This window comes from Cherax quadricarinatus, chromosome 43 (genome assembly GCF_038502225.1).
Source record: "Cherax quadricarinatus isolate ZL_2023a chromosome 43, ASM3850222v1, whole genome shotgun sequence".
NCBI classification, from domain to species: Eukaryota; Metazoa; Arthropoda; class Malacostraca; order Decapoda; family Parastacidae; genus Cherax; species Cherax quadricarinatus.
In genome coordinates this window covers 2,613,836-2,634,789 of record NC_091334.1, presented here as the reverse complement: position 1 = coordinate 2,634,789, position 20,954 = coordinate 2,613,836, and the positions used below count along the sequence as shown (strand labels likewise).

Below are 20,954 nucleotides of genomic sequence, written 5' to 3'. Positions count from 1 at the left end.
GTGTCTCAGTCAGTAATATGTGAAAAGGCAAGGCAGTTGCATGATGATCTCGTTTAGAAAATGCCTTAAAATAGTGCTGCTGCTGATGAATTTAAGGCCAGCAGAGGCTGGTTCGAGAGATTTAAGAATCGTAGTGGCATACACAGTGTAATAAGGCATGGTGAGGCTGCCAGTTCAGACAAAAAAGCAGCTGAAAAATATGTGCAGGACTTAAAAGAGTACATACACACTGAAAACTTAAAACCTGAACAAGTGTTTGTGATAAAACATGCCTGTTTTTGAAGAAAATGTGAAACAGGACCTACATTACAGGAGGAAAAGGCACTCCCAGGACACAGGCCTATGAAAGACAGGCTAATGCTAATGTTGTGTAGTAATGCTAGTGGGGATTGCAAAGTGAAGCCAATACTCGTGTATCACTCTGAAAGTCCCAGAGTGTTCAAGAAAAACAATATCGTCAAGGGTAATTTGTGTGTGATATGGAGATCAAACACTAAGGCATGGGTCACTAGGGAAATTTTCCTGGACTGGTTTTATGGTGTGTTTGGCCCCACTGTGAAAAATTACCTCCTGGAAAAGAAATTGTCACTCAAGTGCCTCCTGGTAATGGACAATGCTCTTGCTCATCCTCTCGACTTGCAAGAGCAAATTGCAGTGGAGTTTAGCTTCATCAAAGTAAAGTTTTTGCTTCCTAATACAACTCCTCTCCTCCAGCCCATGAACTAACAGGTCATTTCAAACTTCAAAAAACTCTACATAAAAGCAGTGTTTCAAAAGTGCTTTGAAGTGACCTCAGTCACTCAGTTGACCCTAAGAGAGTTTTGGAAAGATCATTTCAATATCCTCATTTGCATAAACCTTATAGGTAAGGCTTGGGAGGGAGTGACTTGCAGGACTTTGAACTCTGCTTGGAGAAAACTGTGGCCACAATGTGCACAAGAGAGGGATTTTGAAGGGTTTGGGGCTAACCTTCAGAAACCTATGCCAGTTGAGGAATCTATTGTGTCATTGGGGAAGTCCCTGGGGTTGGAGGTTTGTGGCGAGGATGTGGAAGAGTTGGTGCAGGACAATGATGAAGAACTAACCGCTGCAGAGCTGCAACAGCTTCAGGTGCAACAGCAACAGATCACAGCTCAGGAATGTGCTTCAGAGCAGGAGGAAGAGAGATGGAGGAAGTTGCCTTCGTCAAGGATTAAGGAAATGTGTACAATGTTTACAAAGGTGCAAGCATTTATGGATGAATTTTATCCTGTCAAAGCTGTTGCAAGTCATATTGGCAACATGTACAATGACACTCTTGTGTCCCATTTTAGGGAAATCCTAAGGGCACGTGAGAAACAGAGCTCTCTGGACAGATATTTTGTTCGACAGGGGTCCAGTGACTCTCAAGTTGGTCCTAGTGGCATTAAAAAACCAAGAAGGGAGGTAACCCCAGCAAAGGACTTAGTACCTGAAGTCTTTATGGAAGGGGATTCCCCTTCCAAATAATAGAACACCTGAATCTCCCTTGCTGCTGGCACATCACTCATCAACACCTCCACAATAAAGGTAAGTGGCATTTAATTATTATTTATTCTGCATGTACCATTTGTTTCTGTATAGGGAAATGTATATTTCATGTAAAAAAAAATTATTTTGTTTAATACTTTTGGATGTCTGGAACGGATTAATTTTATTTCCATTATTTCTTATGGAGAAAATTAATTCAACTAACTGCTAATTCGACTAAAGGCTAGCTCTCTGGAACGGATTAAAGCCGTTGGTTGAGGGTCCACTCTATGTGCTCGTTCCCTGGAATATCTCGGAAGTAAGTTATTGACCTATTTCATGTTGTATTACCATTAATAATGAACGGATTGCAAGGATTTTCACAGCAAACATAAAACTGAATGTTTTAATTTTGGGTAGTGACATTTTTGAAGTACAGTGGACCCTCAACAAATGGCATTAATCCATTCCAGAGAGCTTGCCGTTAGTCAAATTTGCCGTTGGTGGAATTAATTTTCCCCATAAGAAATAATGGAAATAGAATTAATCTGTTACTAACACCCCAAAGTCTGAATTTTTTTTTTTTTTTACATGAAATATACATTTCCTTACACCAAAACGAATGGGACATGCAAAATAAACAATAATTAAATGCCACTTACCTTTATTGTGGAGTTGTTGATGAGTGATGTGTCAGCAGCAGGGGAGATTCAGGATTGTCTATTGCTTAGAAGGAGAATCCCCTTCCATAAAGACTTCAGGTACCAAGTCCTTTGGTGGGTTTACCTCCCTTTTTGGTTTTTTAATGCCACTAGGACCAACTTGAGAGTCACTGGACCCCTGTCGAACAAAATATCTGTCCAGAGAGCTCTGTTTCTCACATGCCCTTAGGATTTCCCTAAAATGGGACAAAAGAGTGTCATTGTACATGTTGCCAATGCTTCTTGCAACTTTTGTGACAGGATAAAATTCATCGATAAATGCTTGCACCTTTGTAAACATTGAGTACATTTCCCTAATCCTTGACAATGTCATCTTCCTCTGTCTCTCTTCATCCTGCACTGAAGAACATTCCTGAGATGTGATCTGTTGCTCTTGCACCTGAAGCTCTTGCAGGTTTGCAGTGGTTAGTTCTTCCTTGTCGTTCTGCACCAACTCTTCCACATCCTTGTCACAAACCTCCAACCCCAGGGACTTCCCCAGTGACACAATAGCTTCCACTACTGGCATAGCCTCCTGAGGGTTAGCCCCAAACCCTTCAAAATCCCTCTGTTCTATACATTCTGGCCACAGATTCCTCCAAGCAGAGTTCAAGGTCCTCTTAGTCATTCCCTCCCAAGTCTTACCTATAAGGTTTACACAACCTAGGATATTGAAGTGATCTTTCCAAAACTCTCTTAGGGTTAATTGAATGTCTGAGGTCTCTTCAAAGCACTTTTGAAACACTGCTTTTGTGTAGAGTTTTTTGAAGTTTGAAATGACCTGTTGGTCCATGGGCTGGAGGAGAGGAAATGTATTAGGAGGCAAAAACTTCACCTTAAGGAAACCAAAGTCCCCTGCAATTTCCTCTGCAAGTCGTGAGGATGAGGATGAGCAGGAGCACTGTCCATTACCAGGAGGCACATGAGTGATAATTATTTTCCTGGAGGTAATTTTTCACACTGGGGCCAAACACACCATAAAACCAGTCCAAGAAAAATTCCCTAGTGACCCATGCCTTACTGTTTGATCTCCACAGCACACACAAATTACCCTTGATGATATTGTTTTTCTTGAACACTCTGGGAGTATCAGAGTGATACACCAATAAAGGCTTCACTTTGCAATCACCACTAGCATTACTACACAACATTAATGTTAGCCTGTCTTTCATAGGCTTATGTCCTGGGAGTGCCTTTTCCTCCTGTAATGTAGGTCCTGTTTGGCATTTTCTTTCAAAACAGGCCTGTTTTGTCACAATTAAACACTTGTTCAGATTTTAAGTTTTCAGTCTCTATGTATTCCTTTAAGTCCTTCACATACTTTTCAGCTGCATTTTAGGCTTATGTCCTGGGAGTGCCTTTTCCTCCTGTAATGTAGGTCCTGTTTGGCATTTTCTTTCAAAACAGGCCTGTTTTGTCACAATTAAACACTTGTTCAGATTTTAAGTTTTCAGTCTCTATGTATTCCTTTAAGTCCTTCACATACTTTTCAGCTGCATTTTTGTCTGAACTGGCAACCTCACCATGCCTTACCACATTGTGTATGCCACTACGAATCTTAAATCTCTCAAACCAGCCTTTGCTGGCCTTAAATTCATCATCAGCAGCACTATTTTGGGGCATTTTCTTAATGAGATCATCATGCAACTTCCTTGCCTTTTCACAAATTATAGACTGAGAAACACTCACCTGATAATTGTTTTTCGTTTATCCATACAAATAACAGTCTCTCTACCTCTTCAATTATTTGCGGTCTCCGTTTTGAAAACGTACTTGAATCTTTCGCAACAACAGCTTCCTTGGTTGCCTGTCTGTTCACCAAGATAGTACTGATGGTTTAATGTGATTTGTTGTATTGCCTTTCCAACTCAGCCATACGGACTCCACTCTCATATTTTTCAATGATCTCCTTCATTTCCATTGTAATTCTCACTCTTTTTAACACAGGCTTGGCACTAGAAGCTTTCTTGGGGCCCATGGTGGCTTATTTAGCAGCTACAAGCACTAAAAACAATGGAATAATTCAAAATATGTGGGAGGCACACGTGGAAACCAACTGCAACAGCTTGTAAACAATGGCATACTGAGTCTTGGAGTGGCTGAGCCCGCTCAGGCCGCGCTCTGGGCATATGGACATGTTCTGTACGAACGTCATTGGTAGAGTTTTTCGCCGTTGGTTAAGACATTTTTTTATACCAAAAAGCGCCGTTAGACGAAATTGCCATTACCTAATGCCGCCGTTAGTTGAGGGTCCACTGTATCAGTAAGGGTTGGTTCCTCGATTAACGGCGAATTCATTTACCGACATGTACTTCGGAACGGAACTCCATTGGTGAGGAGAGGCTGTATTTAGTACATTGTTAATAAATTATTATATTGTCATTTGGGGTTTGTAATGATTAACCCTTTCAGGGTTTTGGCCATACTAGGACGGCTTACACGCCAGTGTCCATGACGTACTAGTACGCATAAATTCTAGCGCCTTCAAATCTAGTGAGAGAAAACTGGTAGGCCTACATATGAAAGAATGGGTCTATGTGGTCAGTGTGTGCAGTATAAAAAAAAGTCCTGCAGCACACAGTGCATAATGAGAAAAAAAAAACTTTGTGTTTTTGGATTAAAACAGCGACTTTGCACTATATTTTCATATGGTATTTATTGTTGTATTCTAGTTTTCCTGGTCTCATTGTATAGAATGGAAGGCATCTTACAGAAATTGAGATGAGTTTGACTGGTTTTACAATGAAAAGTACCTTGAAATTGAGCTCAAAGTAGCAGAAATGTTCGATTTTTACCAAAGTTCAAAAGTAAACAAATCATGGTAAGCGTCCAATACACGTCAACTGGTGAGTCTAATATTCTTTCCCAAGTGTGCTGATATTATTTATACCATTTCTACACTAATGCAGTAGTCTACATAACAGTAAATATTATTTTTTTTTGTGAGAATAAAAATTCAAAGTGGAAAGCAAAAGAAATGTAAGAGGGGCCTGGGGACGTGACTAATGAACAGAGGAAATGCTATTTTAGTGCCAGGAATGTCTTTCTTGTTTATTCTGGACCCTATTTGGAAATTGGCATCTTTTGAAATTTGTGTGAAATTGGCAAAATTGCTAAATTCTGACCACTGTATTGGATAGTTGAAATTGGTAAATTGGTGGTTTCTTGTACTCATTCGATAGAAAAAATGGAGTTCTAGCGAAATAGTTATGATTTTTGTCGACTAGTACATTGGAATTGGCCGAAAATAGGGCTCAAAGTGGGCAAAATCGCCAATGTGTAAACATCGTCGAGACAGCTAATTTCACGAGAGCATAATTCTGTAAGTTTTCCATCAAATTTCATACTTTTGGTGTCATTATGATCGGGAAGAGATTCTCTTATCTTTTCATAAGAAAAAATATTTTTTTTTTTTTGAAATTTGGGGGACCCTGAGAACAAGTCTCTTGAGAGGGCCTGTGGACCCTGAAAGGGTTAATTCTATTTACATCATTCTTTATGGGAAAAATTGCTTTGGTTGTCATCCATTTTGGTTGTTGAACTGACGTTTGAAAAAAATCAAGTTCAAAAACCGAGGTTCCACTGTATGTGGGATCAACCTTTTCACCCTTCTTTGTTCGTCTTCCAGCACATTTATGTCCATTCTGTAATATGATGACTAGAACTGTGCAGCATAATCTAAATGAGGCCTAATCAATGATATATAGAGTTGAAAAATAACCTGAGGACGACTGTTATTTATTCTTCTTGATATGAACCCAGGAATTCTATTTGCCTTATTGCAAACACTTATGCACTGTTGTCTTGCTTTTAGATTACTGCTAACCAGAACTCCAAAATCTCTTTTTTTTTTTTTTTTTTAATCAGTGCTTTTAAGATCTACATTATTTAGTTTATTGGTGTCATGTTTTTTTTCTTTCCAATGCTTAGAACTTCGCATTTGTCCATGCAGCCTCTCAACAATGTACTCGTTTACCGATGACTCGGACTTACGACGAGCTCTCTGACTAGTATGCATACCTAAATGTATACTAGAGCTGATTTTCTCTATTCTGTTTATTACAATATACAGTACACTACTGTATAAACATTTAAAAACATACCAGTGTTGTAAATGGTGCAAAGGTGACATTAAAACATTATCAAAGATGGTTGATGCAAACCCACTACCATTATAGTATGCTCCTCACTTAGCAATATATTTGTTTGCCGACTTGGTCTTAGGAACAGAACTCCATCATTAAGTGAGGAAAGGCTGTATTAAAGTGCATCTGCCATTTCTCTGATCACTGCATCAGTTTATTCAGATCTTCCTGCAGCGCTTGAGTGTCCTCATCAGAATTAATTCGGCAACCTATTTTGGTGCCATCGGCTAACTTGCTTATGTCGCTGTTCATTCCCTCATCTCTGTCATTTGTGTAAATTGTGAACAACAAAGGGCCCAACACTGACCCCTGTGAAACACCATTTGTGATGCGTTCACACTGATTTCTCCCTGAGCCTGGCCCATGGCCTGGTTCCAGGAGTAAAAAGACTCTCAAAACTCATCAAAGATATAAGGTAAACACTGTTGGCTATCTGTTAGCCACCCCTCTATCCAGGAATTTTTTTTTTTCCTATTCTGTGTGACTCAACTTTCCTCAATAACCTCCAATGTGGAATTCTGTCAAAAGCCTTACTGAAGTCCATATACACAATATCACATTGATCGGCCTCTTCAAATACCATCGTGAAAAAAGTTAGTAAATTCATAAGGCAGTAACACCTCTTTGTAAAACTGTGCTGAGATTCATTAATCAATTTATGTCTTTCAAGGTGACTTTGAACAAACTTGGCAATTATTGATTCCATCAATTTTTCCCACAGTGGAGGTTAAGCTTATTGGTGTATAGTTCGAAGCTAAGGCCCTGTCTCCTGCTTTGTAGATGGATATCACATTTGCCATTTTCCACTTATCTGGCACTATTCCAGTTTGTAGTATTATGAAGGGTATGGAAAATTTTCTAGGGTGTTTATCTGTAAGTACCTCAACATTATATACATACAAGTAATCTCATTGGGAGACAACCATATTGTTTACCGTAGTCACCCCGTGTAGACATGTGAGAAAACTTAACCACCTCTGGTCACTACAGGTGGCCCCTTCGACCTCACAATCTTATCCATATCTATCCGAGACCAGTATGGATTGGGTAGCACCCACAAGTACGGTGCTACTAATTAATTGTGGACTGTATAGATTATATTAATTTAGCTGAATGAAGGGAAGGGGGGTAGGATACACCTGGATACATCCATCAAGGAAAACATTTGTACATAATCCCACCACTTACCAGATGTTCTCTGGTGGTCCCTTGATGTAGCTGGATCACTCATAACCTATCTAATCACAACATAACACAACTGGCCAGCCTAAGTTTGTTATAATTAGAAGGGTTACTTAACTGTGGGTGATTGATACTCCTTATGTCTTCCATTCACCATCTCAGTTTCGATGTCTTGCTACACCGACACGGTTCTCATTCCAGCAAGACGAGGTATCCGCTGGTTTGTCCCGCTTTAAACGTCGTGACTCAAGGAGCTTCGCTTTCCTCGTCTCGGGAGCAATGAGGTCTAACGTGTTCACTCGGAGCAAGACGACTTATTTCACTTCACGCATTCTCTTAACTTAGCGTTATTATCATTAATTACATTACAATTCACAAGACGATTTAATGGCTCATAATTATTATACACATTAGAGATCACTCCATTAAGATCTGAGACCGATGAGTGATGATTAAACCAAGGGTAATTTTCCTCGGGACACAGTCCAGGACGACGCGTCAGTCACCCACGGTCCTACCCTTATTCACTCAATTACCACTCTATTACCGTGGTCCCGTAAATCACGTTCCCTCACTCTCCACCAGGAACAGTTACGACACTTCCTATTACGAAATGAGGCCTATATTAATCCTTAGGCCGCCGTGAATGCCAATTTTGTGGTTCCATGCTTTTTCCCCGCTTCCTCTCCACCTTCAAAACAAACCCCGCCTCCCTCCCCCGCACATCCGCGCATGCGCCAAGGGAACTCTTGGTTCTACCCTATTTTCAAATACATTTTTGACTCATATCGGCACATAAAACACCTATTAGGCGCTATAGTTTCGGAAAATTAAAAATTTTCCACACTGCGGCCGGGCGGAAGTCGTTGTTAGACGACTTAAATTGCGTCTTCCTCCAGGAGACGATTCCAGCCCTCTCTAGATTGCGCTGCTGTTTTCCTAGTGGGTCTTACTACAGTTTCTTCTTGCATTACCCGGTCAGTGTCCTCAATATCACTCGTGTCACTTTCCCTTAGGTTTCCATCTGCACTGGATTGAACACCATTTAATTCTAAGGGAATTAATTTATTAATGGTACGCAAACTTTCCTGACCACGACACAACACTTTGACGTTTCTGACAACACCTTGTGCATCTGGGTATAATGTAACTACCTTGCCCAGAGGCCACAATGTTCGATGTTGTTCAGTATCAATTAACACAATGTCACCTGGTTGAATGTTCTGTCGGTTTACTGCCTCTGGCGCACCATAAAAGTGTTCACGTAGTGTAAGAAGATATTCTTTACGCCACACATCAGACCAATGAATAATTACCTTATTTAACATCTTGAACTTGTCACTCAACACAGTCACGTTATTGTAATCCTCATCACTTCCCTCGGGATTATCTCTATAGATAGGTGCAGCTTCTAACCTTTGTCCACATATTAGGTGAGAGGGAGTCAGTATCTCCGCGTCAGGAGTGTCGCTCATGTATGACAGAGGGCGATTGTTCACTCGATTCTCTGCCTCCACCAACACTGCCCGGAACTCCTCCAAATCAATTCTCTTCCTGTGTAGCACCTTACGAAGACATCTTTTCACTGTACCTATCATTCTTTCGTACAGTCCTCCCTGCCAAGGGGCTCTGGGAGTAATAAATTTCCAGACACACCCTCGCTGGGTCAACAAAGACTGTACATCATCACTCTTATTTAATTTCATCAAGTGTTGAGCACCCGCTACAAAATTGGTGGCATTATCTGAGATCATCAATCTTGGACAGGATCGTCTAGCTGCAAATTTCCGGAACAGCTGTATGAACTGTTCTGCAGACAAGTCCTGAGCCACTTCTAGATGAACAGCCCTAGTAGCTGTACAAGTAAATAGACATACATACACCTTCAAGGGGACACCATCTGAAGTACCTGTCAAAATGATTGGCCCACTATAGTCCACTCCGGTCACATCAAATGGTTTTACCAACTGCACGCGTTCCTTGGGCAATGGTGGAGGACCTGGGTACATGTAGGTTCTGGCATCCACCCGGCGACATATTACACACGACTTGATAACCCCTTTTACACTTTGCCGTCCTTGTGGAATCCAGAAGGTTTCCCGAATACAGTTTAAGGTATCCTGTACCCCACCGTGCATCACGTTATTATGGGCATTAAAGACAATTAAGGTTGTCAGGTGATGAGTTTTGGGCAGCAAGATAGGGTGCTTAGCATATTTCCCCAATTCAGCATTTTGTAACCTGCCTCTGCACCTAATTACATCATCCTCTAAATACAGCCCCAGCTTTTCTACTATTGAGCCTTTCACAATTTTTCCGTCCATCATGAATTTAATCTCATCCCTGTAGGTTTCTTCTTGTACCCTCTGTAGCCAGTATTTCAGGGGATGGGGAAAATTATGTGAGATATTCATCTTACTTATAAATTTAAACACTAACCTGGTCACACTAATCAGCTTAGGTAAGGAAGAATACCTGTTCATATCAATGGCTAAGGAGGGACTACTGACCGGAGCGGTGCTCACCGTAATTTCGACAGGAGCAATATGTGCCTTTTGCACCGGCCAGTTAATTTTGTCCACCAGCCAACTTGGCCCTTTAAACCACGATAAAGCCCTCACAAATTTTTCATAAGTCAAGCCTCGAGACAAGAAGTCAGCTGGGTTCTCGTCACCAGGAATGTGATTAAAGGTTAACATATGCTGACCCAAACTGTTATATTTCTCCTGCATTTGATTGATTTCAGCGACTCTGTTTTGTACATACACAATCTTACTGTTACCATTACGAATCCATTGTAAGGATACCTCGTTATCAGACCAAATTATGGTGTCGCTGATATTTATCTCTCGCAATTTATTTCTTATATAATTGGCTAATTTGACACCTACATAAATGGCCGTTAATTCCAACTGAGGTAAGGTGCGTGATTTGATTGGAGCCACCTTAGCCTTAGACATAACAAGAGAAATGGCACTATTACATTGAAGGTAAGCGACTGCTCCATATGCTAATTTCGAAGCATCGCAAAAAATGTGGAGTACATTTTCTCCATCTTGACTGGCCACATTACGGGGGAACTTCAACATTGGTAATTTTACATATTCCCCTATTAGTTCTTCCCACCTTTCAACAAATTCCTCAGGTAGGGTTTCATCCCAAGCACACTTAAGCTTCCATGCTTCTTGTATCAACAATTTTCCTCTTATGGTAAGTGGGGACACTAAGCCTAGTGGATCGAAGCATTTTGAAACTTCTGCAAGCAAGACTCTCTTGGTTAATTTATTGGGCATGCTGTAGTCATTAGACTTTAACGATAACAAGTCTCCCTCTGTGTCCCAAGTCAGTCCCAGCACATTACTATATTTGGACACTTCAACTCCAGGGTTGTCTTTATTTATTTGAACTCTTAAACTGGACGAATTACTGTTCCATTCCCTCAGGGGCATATTTGCACCTTGCATTATTTCATTAGCCCCTGCGTATATGCTCATTAGTTCCTCTTCAGTAGACGTCACCCCCAGGAAATTGTCCACATAAAATTGTTTACCCATTACTCCACTCAGTGGACCACCCGTACGCTTAAGGTGTGCATTTATCGTTGCCTGGAGTAGGAACGGACTGGAGGTAGCACCAAACAATACACTCCTGAAGCGAAAAGTCTTCAGGGGACTAAGTGGGTCACTAGGATTCTCGGGCCATAAGAACCTAGTGCAATCCCGGTCAGCCTCCTGCAGACCCACTCTCAGGAAAGCTTTACTTATGTCTGCCGTAAAGGCATAATTCTTAACCCTGAAGTTTAATAGTATGTCTCCCAGTTTTTCCGTCAACGACGGACCTGTCATCAAACAGTCATTCAAACTAGGTACACTTTTATTACTCCTGGCACTACAATTAAACACAATCCTCAGAGGAGTGGTCTTAGAATCCTTCTTCACTCCGTGGTGTGGCAAATAGTGACCATAAATCTGGGTTTGCTCGGGAGGTACCTCCTCTATGAATTTATTATTTAACTGCTCATTAATTATATCATCGTAAGCAGTCAACAGTTCTGGTGTCTTGCTCAATTCGTGGAGCTGAGCCTTTAATTGTCCATACGCCATCCGGTAATTAGTTGGTAGGTCTGGAATGGTTCAGCTTCCATGGAAGTCTCACCCAGTATTGTCCAGAATAAAATTTAACATCCTTCTGGTATTGTTCTTGAGTAAAGGAATCATCTGGACTTTCTTCATTTACATTGATCCCTATGCTGTCCAATTCCCATAATTTATACACAGGTTCAACTTCATCCTCTATTGAAGTATATTTATACTGGGGTGATACTTCATGAGTAAGACACACCGTAACTGTATTTATGGATTCCTCCAGTCATTCATTATCGGTACGAGGAAGCCTGCCGTACATCACGTGACCTCCTGCGGTCCTTAGAAGGGTGACTCCGCATTTCTTTGTCATACCCTTTATAAAGGTGGCATAATGGTCACTACCTATCAAAATATCTATTGGCCCCACCGAATCATTATTTATACCAGAAGGTGCCAAATCTACCTTACTTGAAAGCCTTTCAGTAGCGTTACCAAGCCCTATTGTAGATATTTTCTCTGGGAGCCTATCCACAATTACGGCATTAATACGTTTTCTCTCATTGCCCAGCCGGACAGTTACATAAACGGTGTCGTATGACTGGGCCTTCTTATTCGAGAGAAAGCCAGATAGCTTGAGTATAGCAGGATCTCCCATTTGTACCTTCATCCCATTAAGGCAGTTACGTTTTATGAAGGTACGTTGTGATCCCTGATCCAGTAATGCTGTTACAGTTTTGGATTTACGCCGTTTATCATTAATCACCACATCCAACACAGGCAAAGCTACCTCAGCTAGGCCATCATTACCGACATTAGCTGCAATCTTTACGTGGGCTACTGTTGTGTCCGGGTTATTATCACTATCAGTACTATTGTTACCATCATTACGATTAGGTCTGCCCTTACACATAGCTATGTGGTGTCTTCCCTTGTTACACTGATAACAATAGTGCAAGTTAGCACGGCAATCCCTTACATTATGATTTCCTAGACACCTGATACATCTAGCAAGCTCTTCCAATCTTTCCACTTTAACATCCCATGAATTATAGGCATTACAGTTCTTAGAGAAATGAGTACCGTTGCAGAAGATACAATCTCTCCTTTCTTTGCCTGACCTCTTATCAACTGGGCTACCCTTATTGTGGTACTTCCTCCTCTTGCTTGGAGGTGGAGAACCACTATAACTGGCACCTGTCACTTGATACGTGCCTACGTAACCCCGTGTAGTAGGTGGCTTAGGATTATTGATATTAGGATAAGGTTTCCCTTTGTGGAACTTGGCAGGTGCACTGGGGTCTGTAGACGTGGTATTCCTAGAGGTAATGGGTTGGCTGGTCTGCAGTTGGACAATTAGCTCTTGCAGTCCCACTCTTATTTCTTCCAACCTGAAGTAACCCTTGTGATATCTGTTAGATAACCACTCTATGGTCTTGTGGTTCAATTTATTCTGAATCAAGGCACTCAACAACCACTCTGCTCCCTCCAGATCATATTTATTACTCAAGGTCTTAAGAGTGCTTTCTAGTTTGACCCTAAACTGCTGTAAGCTGTTGCGGTTGTGATCTGGAGTCTTCAAATTAGCCAAATTAGCTACTAGGTCCAGCCTACTTTGCTCCAAGTTACCGTAAGTGACCTCCAACAAGTCAACTGCCTCACTATAGGAGTCATCTACATTTGGGAATGCTTGTATGAGAACATGCGCATCTCCCCTTACTTGTCCCTTTAAATAGCATAATTTGGTAACACTTGCAAGATCACTCCTATCATGTACGACTGCTTTAAAGATAGACCAAAACTCCTCCCAGTGTTCTCCCGGATTAAACACAGGCATACATAATTCTGGGAGTTTTGGCAGACGCCTCTGACTTTCCTTACTAGGTTGACCAACAACATTGTTTACACCCTTTACCTTCTCCAAAGCCTTAGTTTTGCAGGACACAATGTTGTCCTCCACTTCATAATGTTGATCCAGCAGTCGCTCCCTTTCAGCATCATCTGCACAATTCTCTAGCAGCTCTTTTTCATAGTCTTTAAACCACAATCTATATGACTCATATCTATTTCCTAAGGCATCTAGGTGTAGCTTTAATTCATCAGGGTTTACCGTTTCTTGTTTCATTAACTCCATACACTTCTTGTATGATTTAGTAACATGACCCTTCCGAGCTTGTAGTGACGCTTTCTTTGCTTTGGCATCCATGAACTTGCCAGTTGCACTAACTTCCTCAGACCCAGCCATGGTTAGGGAATTAATAATCACCCATTATACTACTTAAGTAGACGCCTTATAAGAGTAATTCTTGCACTTTACTCTTGTATAAATCCTAGCCACCCATGTGCTAGCAATTTATTGGGCTAATTATCATCCATCACACGATCGATTAAACTTGTGCACCCTACACCGACTTCCTTCAATCAGTCACTTAATTATTAAGTAATTAATTCAATTAATTTTTTCACTGATTGCATCCGGTTCACGAAGGACCAGCGGGCAGATATGGAAAATTTTCTAGGGTGTTTATCTGTATGTACCTCAACATTATATACATACAAGTAATCTCATTGGGAGACAACCATATTGTTTACCGTAGTCACCCCGTGTAGACATGTGAGAAAACTTAACCACCTCTGGTCACTACAGGTGGCCCCTTCGACCTCACAATCTTATCCATATCTATCCGAGACCAGTATGGATTGGGTAGCACCCACAAGTACGGTGCTACTAATTAATTGTGGACTGTATAGATTATATTAATTTAGCTGAATGAAGGGAAGGGGGGTAGGATACACCTGGATACATCCATCAAGGAAAACATTTGTACATAATCCCACCACTTACCAGATGTTCTCTGGTGGTCCCTTGATGTAGCTGGATCACTCATAACCTATCTAATCACAACATAACACAACTGGCCAGCCTAAGTTTGTTATAATTAGAAGGGTTACTTAACTGTGGGTGATTGATACTCCTTATGTCTTCCATTCACCATCTCAGTTTCGATGTCCTGCTACACCGACACGGTTCTCATTCCAGCAAGACGAGGTATCCGCTGGTTTGTCCCGCTTTAAACGTCGTGACTCAAGGAGCTTCGCTTTCCTCGTCTCGGGAGCAACGAGGTCTAACGTGTTCACTCGGAGCAAGACGACTTATTTCACTTCACGCATTCTCTTAACTTAGCGTTATTATCATTAATTACATTACAATTCACAAGACGATTTAATGGCTCATAATTATTATACACATTAGAGATCACTCCATTAAGATCTGAGACCGATGAGTGATGATTAAACCAAGGGTAATTTTCCTCGGGACACAGTCCAGGACGACGCGTCAGTCACCCACGGTCCTACCCTTATTCACTCAATTACCACTCTATTACCGTGGTCCCGTAAATCACGTTCCCTCACTCTCCACCAGGAACAGTTACGACACTTCCTATTACGAAATGAGGCCTATATTAATCCTTAGGCCGCCGTGAATGCCAATTTCGTGGTTCCATGCTTTTTCCCCGCTTCCTCTCCACCTTCAAAACAAACCCCGCCTCCCTCCCCCGCACATCCGCGCATGCGCCAAGGGAACTCTTGGTTCTACCCTATTTTCAAATACATTTTTGACTCATATCGGCACATAAAACACCTATTAGGCGCTATAGTTTCGGAAAATTAAAAATTTTCCACAAAGGGATTCAAGGACACTTGTTAAACAGACCGAGTCCTGGTGATGGGAATTACAGTGGCTGCACTCTGAAGGAGAGGTGAAGATGTCACAGTTTGGAGGGTTATTGGGATTGGGATTTCTACAAACTTTTGGCAAGGCAGTGATTGAACGAATGATAATGAATGTTTCCTTTTTTTATGTGGTGGGAGAGAACCAGTGTTAAAAAAAATCCTCTATAATTCAGGATGCAGTGATCTCAAGTACCATTAACAAATAAAACAGATGGTGCATATAGGAAAAATAGAAGGGGATGAGGTTACTGAAGTAAATAAAAGATGGAAGAGGAGGAGGAGGAAGAATGACAGTGATCCACTATTTTTTTTTATAATCATAATAGTTACATGTGACTTTTGGTTGTGCACATTTTTTCATTGTTATTTCTTGTATTCCAATTCTTCGTTTAAGTTTAAAAAAACTAATAGTATTGCATTATTTTACAGTCGTGGAGCCACAAGCAGTGGTGATGTGGATGCTCTACTGACCCATCCATCCTACACATCTGAGTCAGGCAAACATCCCAAACTGCTAAGCCAGGTGATTGAAACATTGAAGACTAATGGCTTGGTGACTGATACTCTCTCTCATGGCGACACAAAATTCATGGTATGTTTTTCCTTTTTTGAGGTTTGTGTTTCTTTTTTTTAACCATATCAACCATCTCCATCTGAGGTAGAGTAACCCCAAAAAGGACACATTCTTGCTGAAAATGGCATTAAAATACCAACTAGTTGAAGATTAAGACACACGTGCAACAGTTGGGTATCTTTAGTGATGAAATGTTTTGTCTACCATTTTTGACGATACTGTCAGACACTGCAGCACAATGGTATCTTGGTAGAGAGGACATCTTCCTTTCTGCATTGTGTATGTACTAGTTACGATTGAGAAGGGCTGGATTCCAGAGGGATTGTCTTCTTACTCCCACTAGTGAGTCCTGTCCCCTATGTCTTCGAGACCTTCCACCTCACCTTTGACTCTGTTCTCATGCTTCAGCTTCATATCATTCCAGACCATGGAGCTGAACTCTTCTCCAGGCTGAAGGACTGACCACCTCAAACACTTTTTTGCCAAGGTTGATGGACTGTTTACATAATTTTTATTTCATTACTACTGCTGCCTCTATATTTGACTGAAGAAGCCTAGTAGGCAAAATATTACATCAAAAAAGATACCCAACTGTTACACATGTCTTAATCAGGACACATTTTGCACCATTCATTTATAATCTTTCCAGAAGTCTGCTGACATCACACTCAGTACCCAGCAACTACAACATCCCTACCCCTCCTTTATAGTGCAGGCACTGCCCTTTCCACCTCTAGGACTCGAGTCCAGCCAATCATTTTCCCAAATCCCTACATAGAAGGTACCCTGCTAACACTCAAATAACATGTCTATTGAAGATTGAGACACTTATGCAGCATATGGGAATCTTTATTCAGGAAACGTTTCGCCACACAGTGGCTTCATCAGTCCAATACAAAGAGGAAGGCGTAAGGAGAGGAGGAGAATGAGGTAATCAGTCCCTCAACCTGGAGTCGATGTGTTCAGTCCATCAATCTTGTACATTGCTGAACACATCGACTCCAGGTTGAGGGACTGATTACCTCATTCTCCTCCTCTCCTTACGCCTTCCTCTTTGTATTGGACTGATGAAGCCACTGTGTGGCGAAACGTTTCCTGAATAAAGATTCCCATATGCTGCATAAGTGTCTCAATCTTCAACTTGTCGGTTTTTCAAACCATTCATCACAACTGTCAGACACGGCAGCATCATGGGGTCTTGTTACAAAGAATTCTTCAACACTTGTTCAACCTTTGGACGAAGACCTACTTCGACTAGTGGATGGTACCACTATGACCCCGCCTCCATCTGCTTCACGTCACCTCACTACAGTATATAAGCCACGTCTACGGCCCTATGCTGTACATTCTACAAGATTGATGGACTGAACACATCGACTCCAGGTTGAGGGACTGATTACCTCATTCTCCTCCTCTCCTTACGCCTTCCTCTTTGTATTGGACTGATGAAGCCACTGTGTGGCGAAACGTTTCCTGAATAAAGATTCCCATATGCTGCATAAGTGTCTCAATCTTCAACTTGTCGGTTTTTCAAACCATTCATCACAACATGTCTATTAAAAATCACTTGTCTACTTACCTGGAGTATACCTAGATTCTGTTCTTGGTGTCAACATTCCTGTGATCTGGTTCTCAACCAGGCCTCCCGGGAAATGAGGTCTTGATCAACTCTGATGTTACTGCTGCCCATACAAATCCAGTGTACAAACCACAGTCCAGTTCTCTCTCTTGAAGACAGCCAGGGATCTATTGGTAATTTAACTTATGTATGATGAGAGGCTGTTAAATGGTTTTTGGCCCTGAACATTTATTGTGTTTTCTCTTAGTGTACTTATGGCACCCTTGCTTTTCATTGGGGGGATGTTGCACCATTTGCCTAGTCTTTTGCTTTTGTAGAGAGTGATTTTTTTTAGACTTGAGGCCAGTCCCTCTAGGATTTTCCAGGCATAGATTATGATTTTTTTGTTTAGATTTGGGACCAGTCCCTCTAGGATTTTCCAGGCATAGATTATGATTTATCTTTCTCACCTGCTTTCCAAGGAATAAAGATCAAGGGACTTCAAACATTCCAGGCAATTAAGGTACTTGACTGAACTATTACATGCAGTGAAGGTTCTCTGCACATTCTCTTGAAAGGGGCTGTTAGTGTACAGCAGTAGTCCATCCTAGACAGAGCAAGTGACTTATAGAGGATCATCATTGGTTCGTTTTATCCATCTCATCATTTTCCTTGCAGATGTGATAGTAACACTTATGTTCCCTGATGGTGAGATCCTCTGACTTTATCACTAGAAGTCCTTCACATCAGTTTTTTTGCACTAATAACTGGTTAGAATATGTTGCATACCCCATTCTAGCTATTATTTTCTCAGGTTTTCCTTAACCCTTTGAGGGTCCATCCCATTGTTCTATGGCTTGGAAGCCAGGGTCTAAGCCATAGAACTATGCCATAATTCTACAGGATTCAAATTTAGTGCGAGAAGGCTGGTAAGCGTGATCAATGTGCGTAGTAAACAGAAAAATCGGGGCACCCGCATTGCATTGTAGGAATGCCATCAAAGTATGCTTTGTTCATCATGCCTTGCGGCAAGGAAGCTCTCACTTCCCGGCAAATTGGGAATCTCCTCTTCTCAAGTGATAGTTCTAACACAGATGGGAGTGGATCTGAAGAGGAATTCTATGGTTTTGAACAATTTGTGACCGAAAGCAATGCTCAAGATATCGAAAATAGTGCTGAAAATCCTGACGACCCTCAACCTTCCACCTCTGGTGCTGGTGTGTCTCAGTCACATTCAGTTGTACCTCATCACAAAAGAAAACTAATATTTTCGCATGGCCAGGCCTTGGATTTGAGTAATGACGATGACAGTGACGTGGACTTTGATTTTATTGCTTTTGATGACTATTCGAGTAGCGATAACGAGGAATCATATTTACCAGTCAAGCATCAGTTTATACGATGCCGCATGAACTCGGGTAGTGCACCACATGTAATTCCAAGGGGATGGAGTACATCCAGGAGTATATCCCTTGGCCCTACACCTGAAATAGACATTGAAAGTGACGATGATGTGGCTACACTTGGGATGGATAGACCACATGCGTCAGTAGGTTGGTGGTGGTACCATGGGCATGTGGCACCAGTCCAGGCTGGGACCCAAGCCACTGACTCAGCAGGTCCAGGACAAAGTGCATCATCATCCAGCCCCACACCACAACCTGCACAACCACAACTGCAACCAGCTTATGATATCCAGTATCCACCATCAAACCGCATCTGGGATTGGCAGCAAAATCCCAATTTTGCTCCCAATCCCCATCAATTTGATAATACTCAAAGTGGATTCCTGCCATCTTGTTCCCTTGGAAACACTGCAAGTGAACTGCAATTCTTTGAACTATTCTTTGACTAGCCCTTGATGGAAATGATTGCCAGGGAAGGTAAAGTATTTTGATAACACCATGGCAAATGCAATTATTTCACTGCAGTCAAGACTACACTGGTGGATGGAGACAACTGTGGCTGAAATGTATTTGTTTTTTGCAACAATAATGCTTATGCTTAAGCATAATATAAAATCATACTGGTTTACAGATGGGGTAATTTCTACCCCAGCTTTCAGTGATATACCAGTGAACAGATTTATCTTACTGTTACGTATGTTGCACTTCTCTGACAAAACCAGGCCTGACAGAGATAACAGGTAACACAAGATTAGAAATGTTTTTATGTATCTGAAGCAAAAGTTCAACATGTACTTTCATCCATTAAAGAATTTTGTAATTGACGAGTCTTTGATTTTGTTCAAAGGTAGACTGTCATTCAAGCAGTATATACTGAACAAGAGGAAACGCTTTGGTATAAAACTGTTTGTACTGTGACTGTGACAGTGGCCTGGTATTGGACATAATTGTATACATGGGAAATAAAACATTGGTAGATACCAGGATGTTATTGGGTATCTCAGGTGACATTGCGAGAACAATGATGGCACCATATCTTAGTAAGGAGCATACATTATGTACTGATAACTGGTACACAAGCCCCTTACTCAGTGATTTCTTGTGAGTGAACAAGACAGACATGTGTGGCATAGTGCATTCTAATCATAAACATATGCCCAGGTTCAACACAGGTACTCATAGTGGTGAGGTGCAGGGGTTTCCTACCAATGTTGTTATGGCATTACAGTGGCATGACAAATGAGATATCACATTACTGACATTCATTCACCATAATGAAATGAAAGACAATGGCAAGGTGGATAGTGAGATGAATGAACCTATTCTAAAACCAGCTACATTGATTGACTACACACAAAACATTCGTTTGGTTGACAAATGTGACATGTGTTCGTAAGAGCTACAAGTGGCACATGAAACTTTTCTTTCATCTCGTAATCATTTCAGTGCTCAATGCATATAATATGTACCAAATGAAGATCGGCAACAGACCACCATATGGTGAATTTTGTTTATCTATCATCAGACGACTAATAATCAAGTATCACGTCACATCACCTGCTATACAGAACCGTCCATGAACTGATCACCGATTGCCCAGTTGTTTGAGGTGGGAAGGTGATCACTTCCTAATGCAGCTTCCATCAACTATGAAGAAATGGGCTCAGAAGAGATGTGTTGTCTGTTCACAAACAAAACAACGGCCACAAAAATGCAAAGACACTCAGTTTATGTGTGAGGAATGTAAGACACCGCTGTGCATGACACCTTGTTTCAAAGACTTCCACAGACTGCAGCAGTTCTAGGAACAGGCCCAGTGACTGTACATATGTAAATATATAATAGAACATTACTAATACAGTATATAACATTTTTGCATGTTTTTTTGTTGTAAACAAGTTATGTAGCAATATAATGATGAAAATATTAGTGCAGTTATTGTGTTGAATAGAACGAGTGTACATAAATACATTATGCATTATATATTCAAAGGACCTAAAGTCTGGAACACCCTACCTGAAAACTCTAGAACTTCAGACACATTCATCACTTTCAAAACTACAGTTAGAAAACATCTTATCTC

The 20,954-nt window shown here is 41.1% G+C and overlaps 1 protein-coding gene across 1 annotated transcript in view; it reads left to right on the top strand.

Annotated features, from left to right (window-relative positions):
• Positions 1-20,954, top strand: part of LOC128694360 (DNA polymerase beta-like) — a 90,897-nt gene that overhangs the window by 44,602 nt on the left and 25,341 nt on the right. Inside the window, exon 5 of the mRNA XM_070093507.1 lies at positions 15,763-15,925. Within this exon, the coding sequence (XP_069949608.1) occupies positions 15,763-15,925 (163 nt within the window). The remainder of the gene's footprint in view (positions 1-15,762; positions 15,926-20,954) is intronic.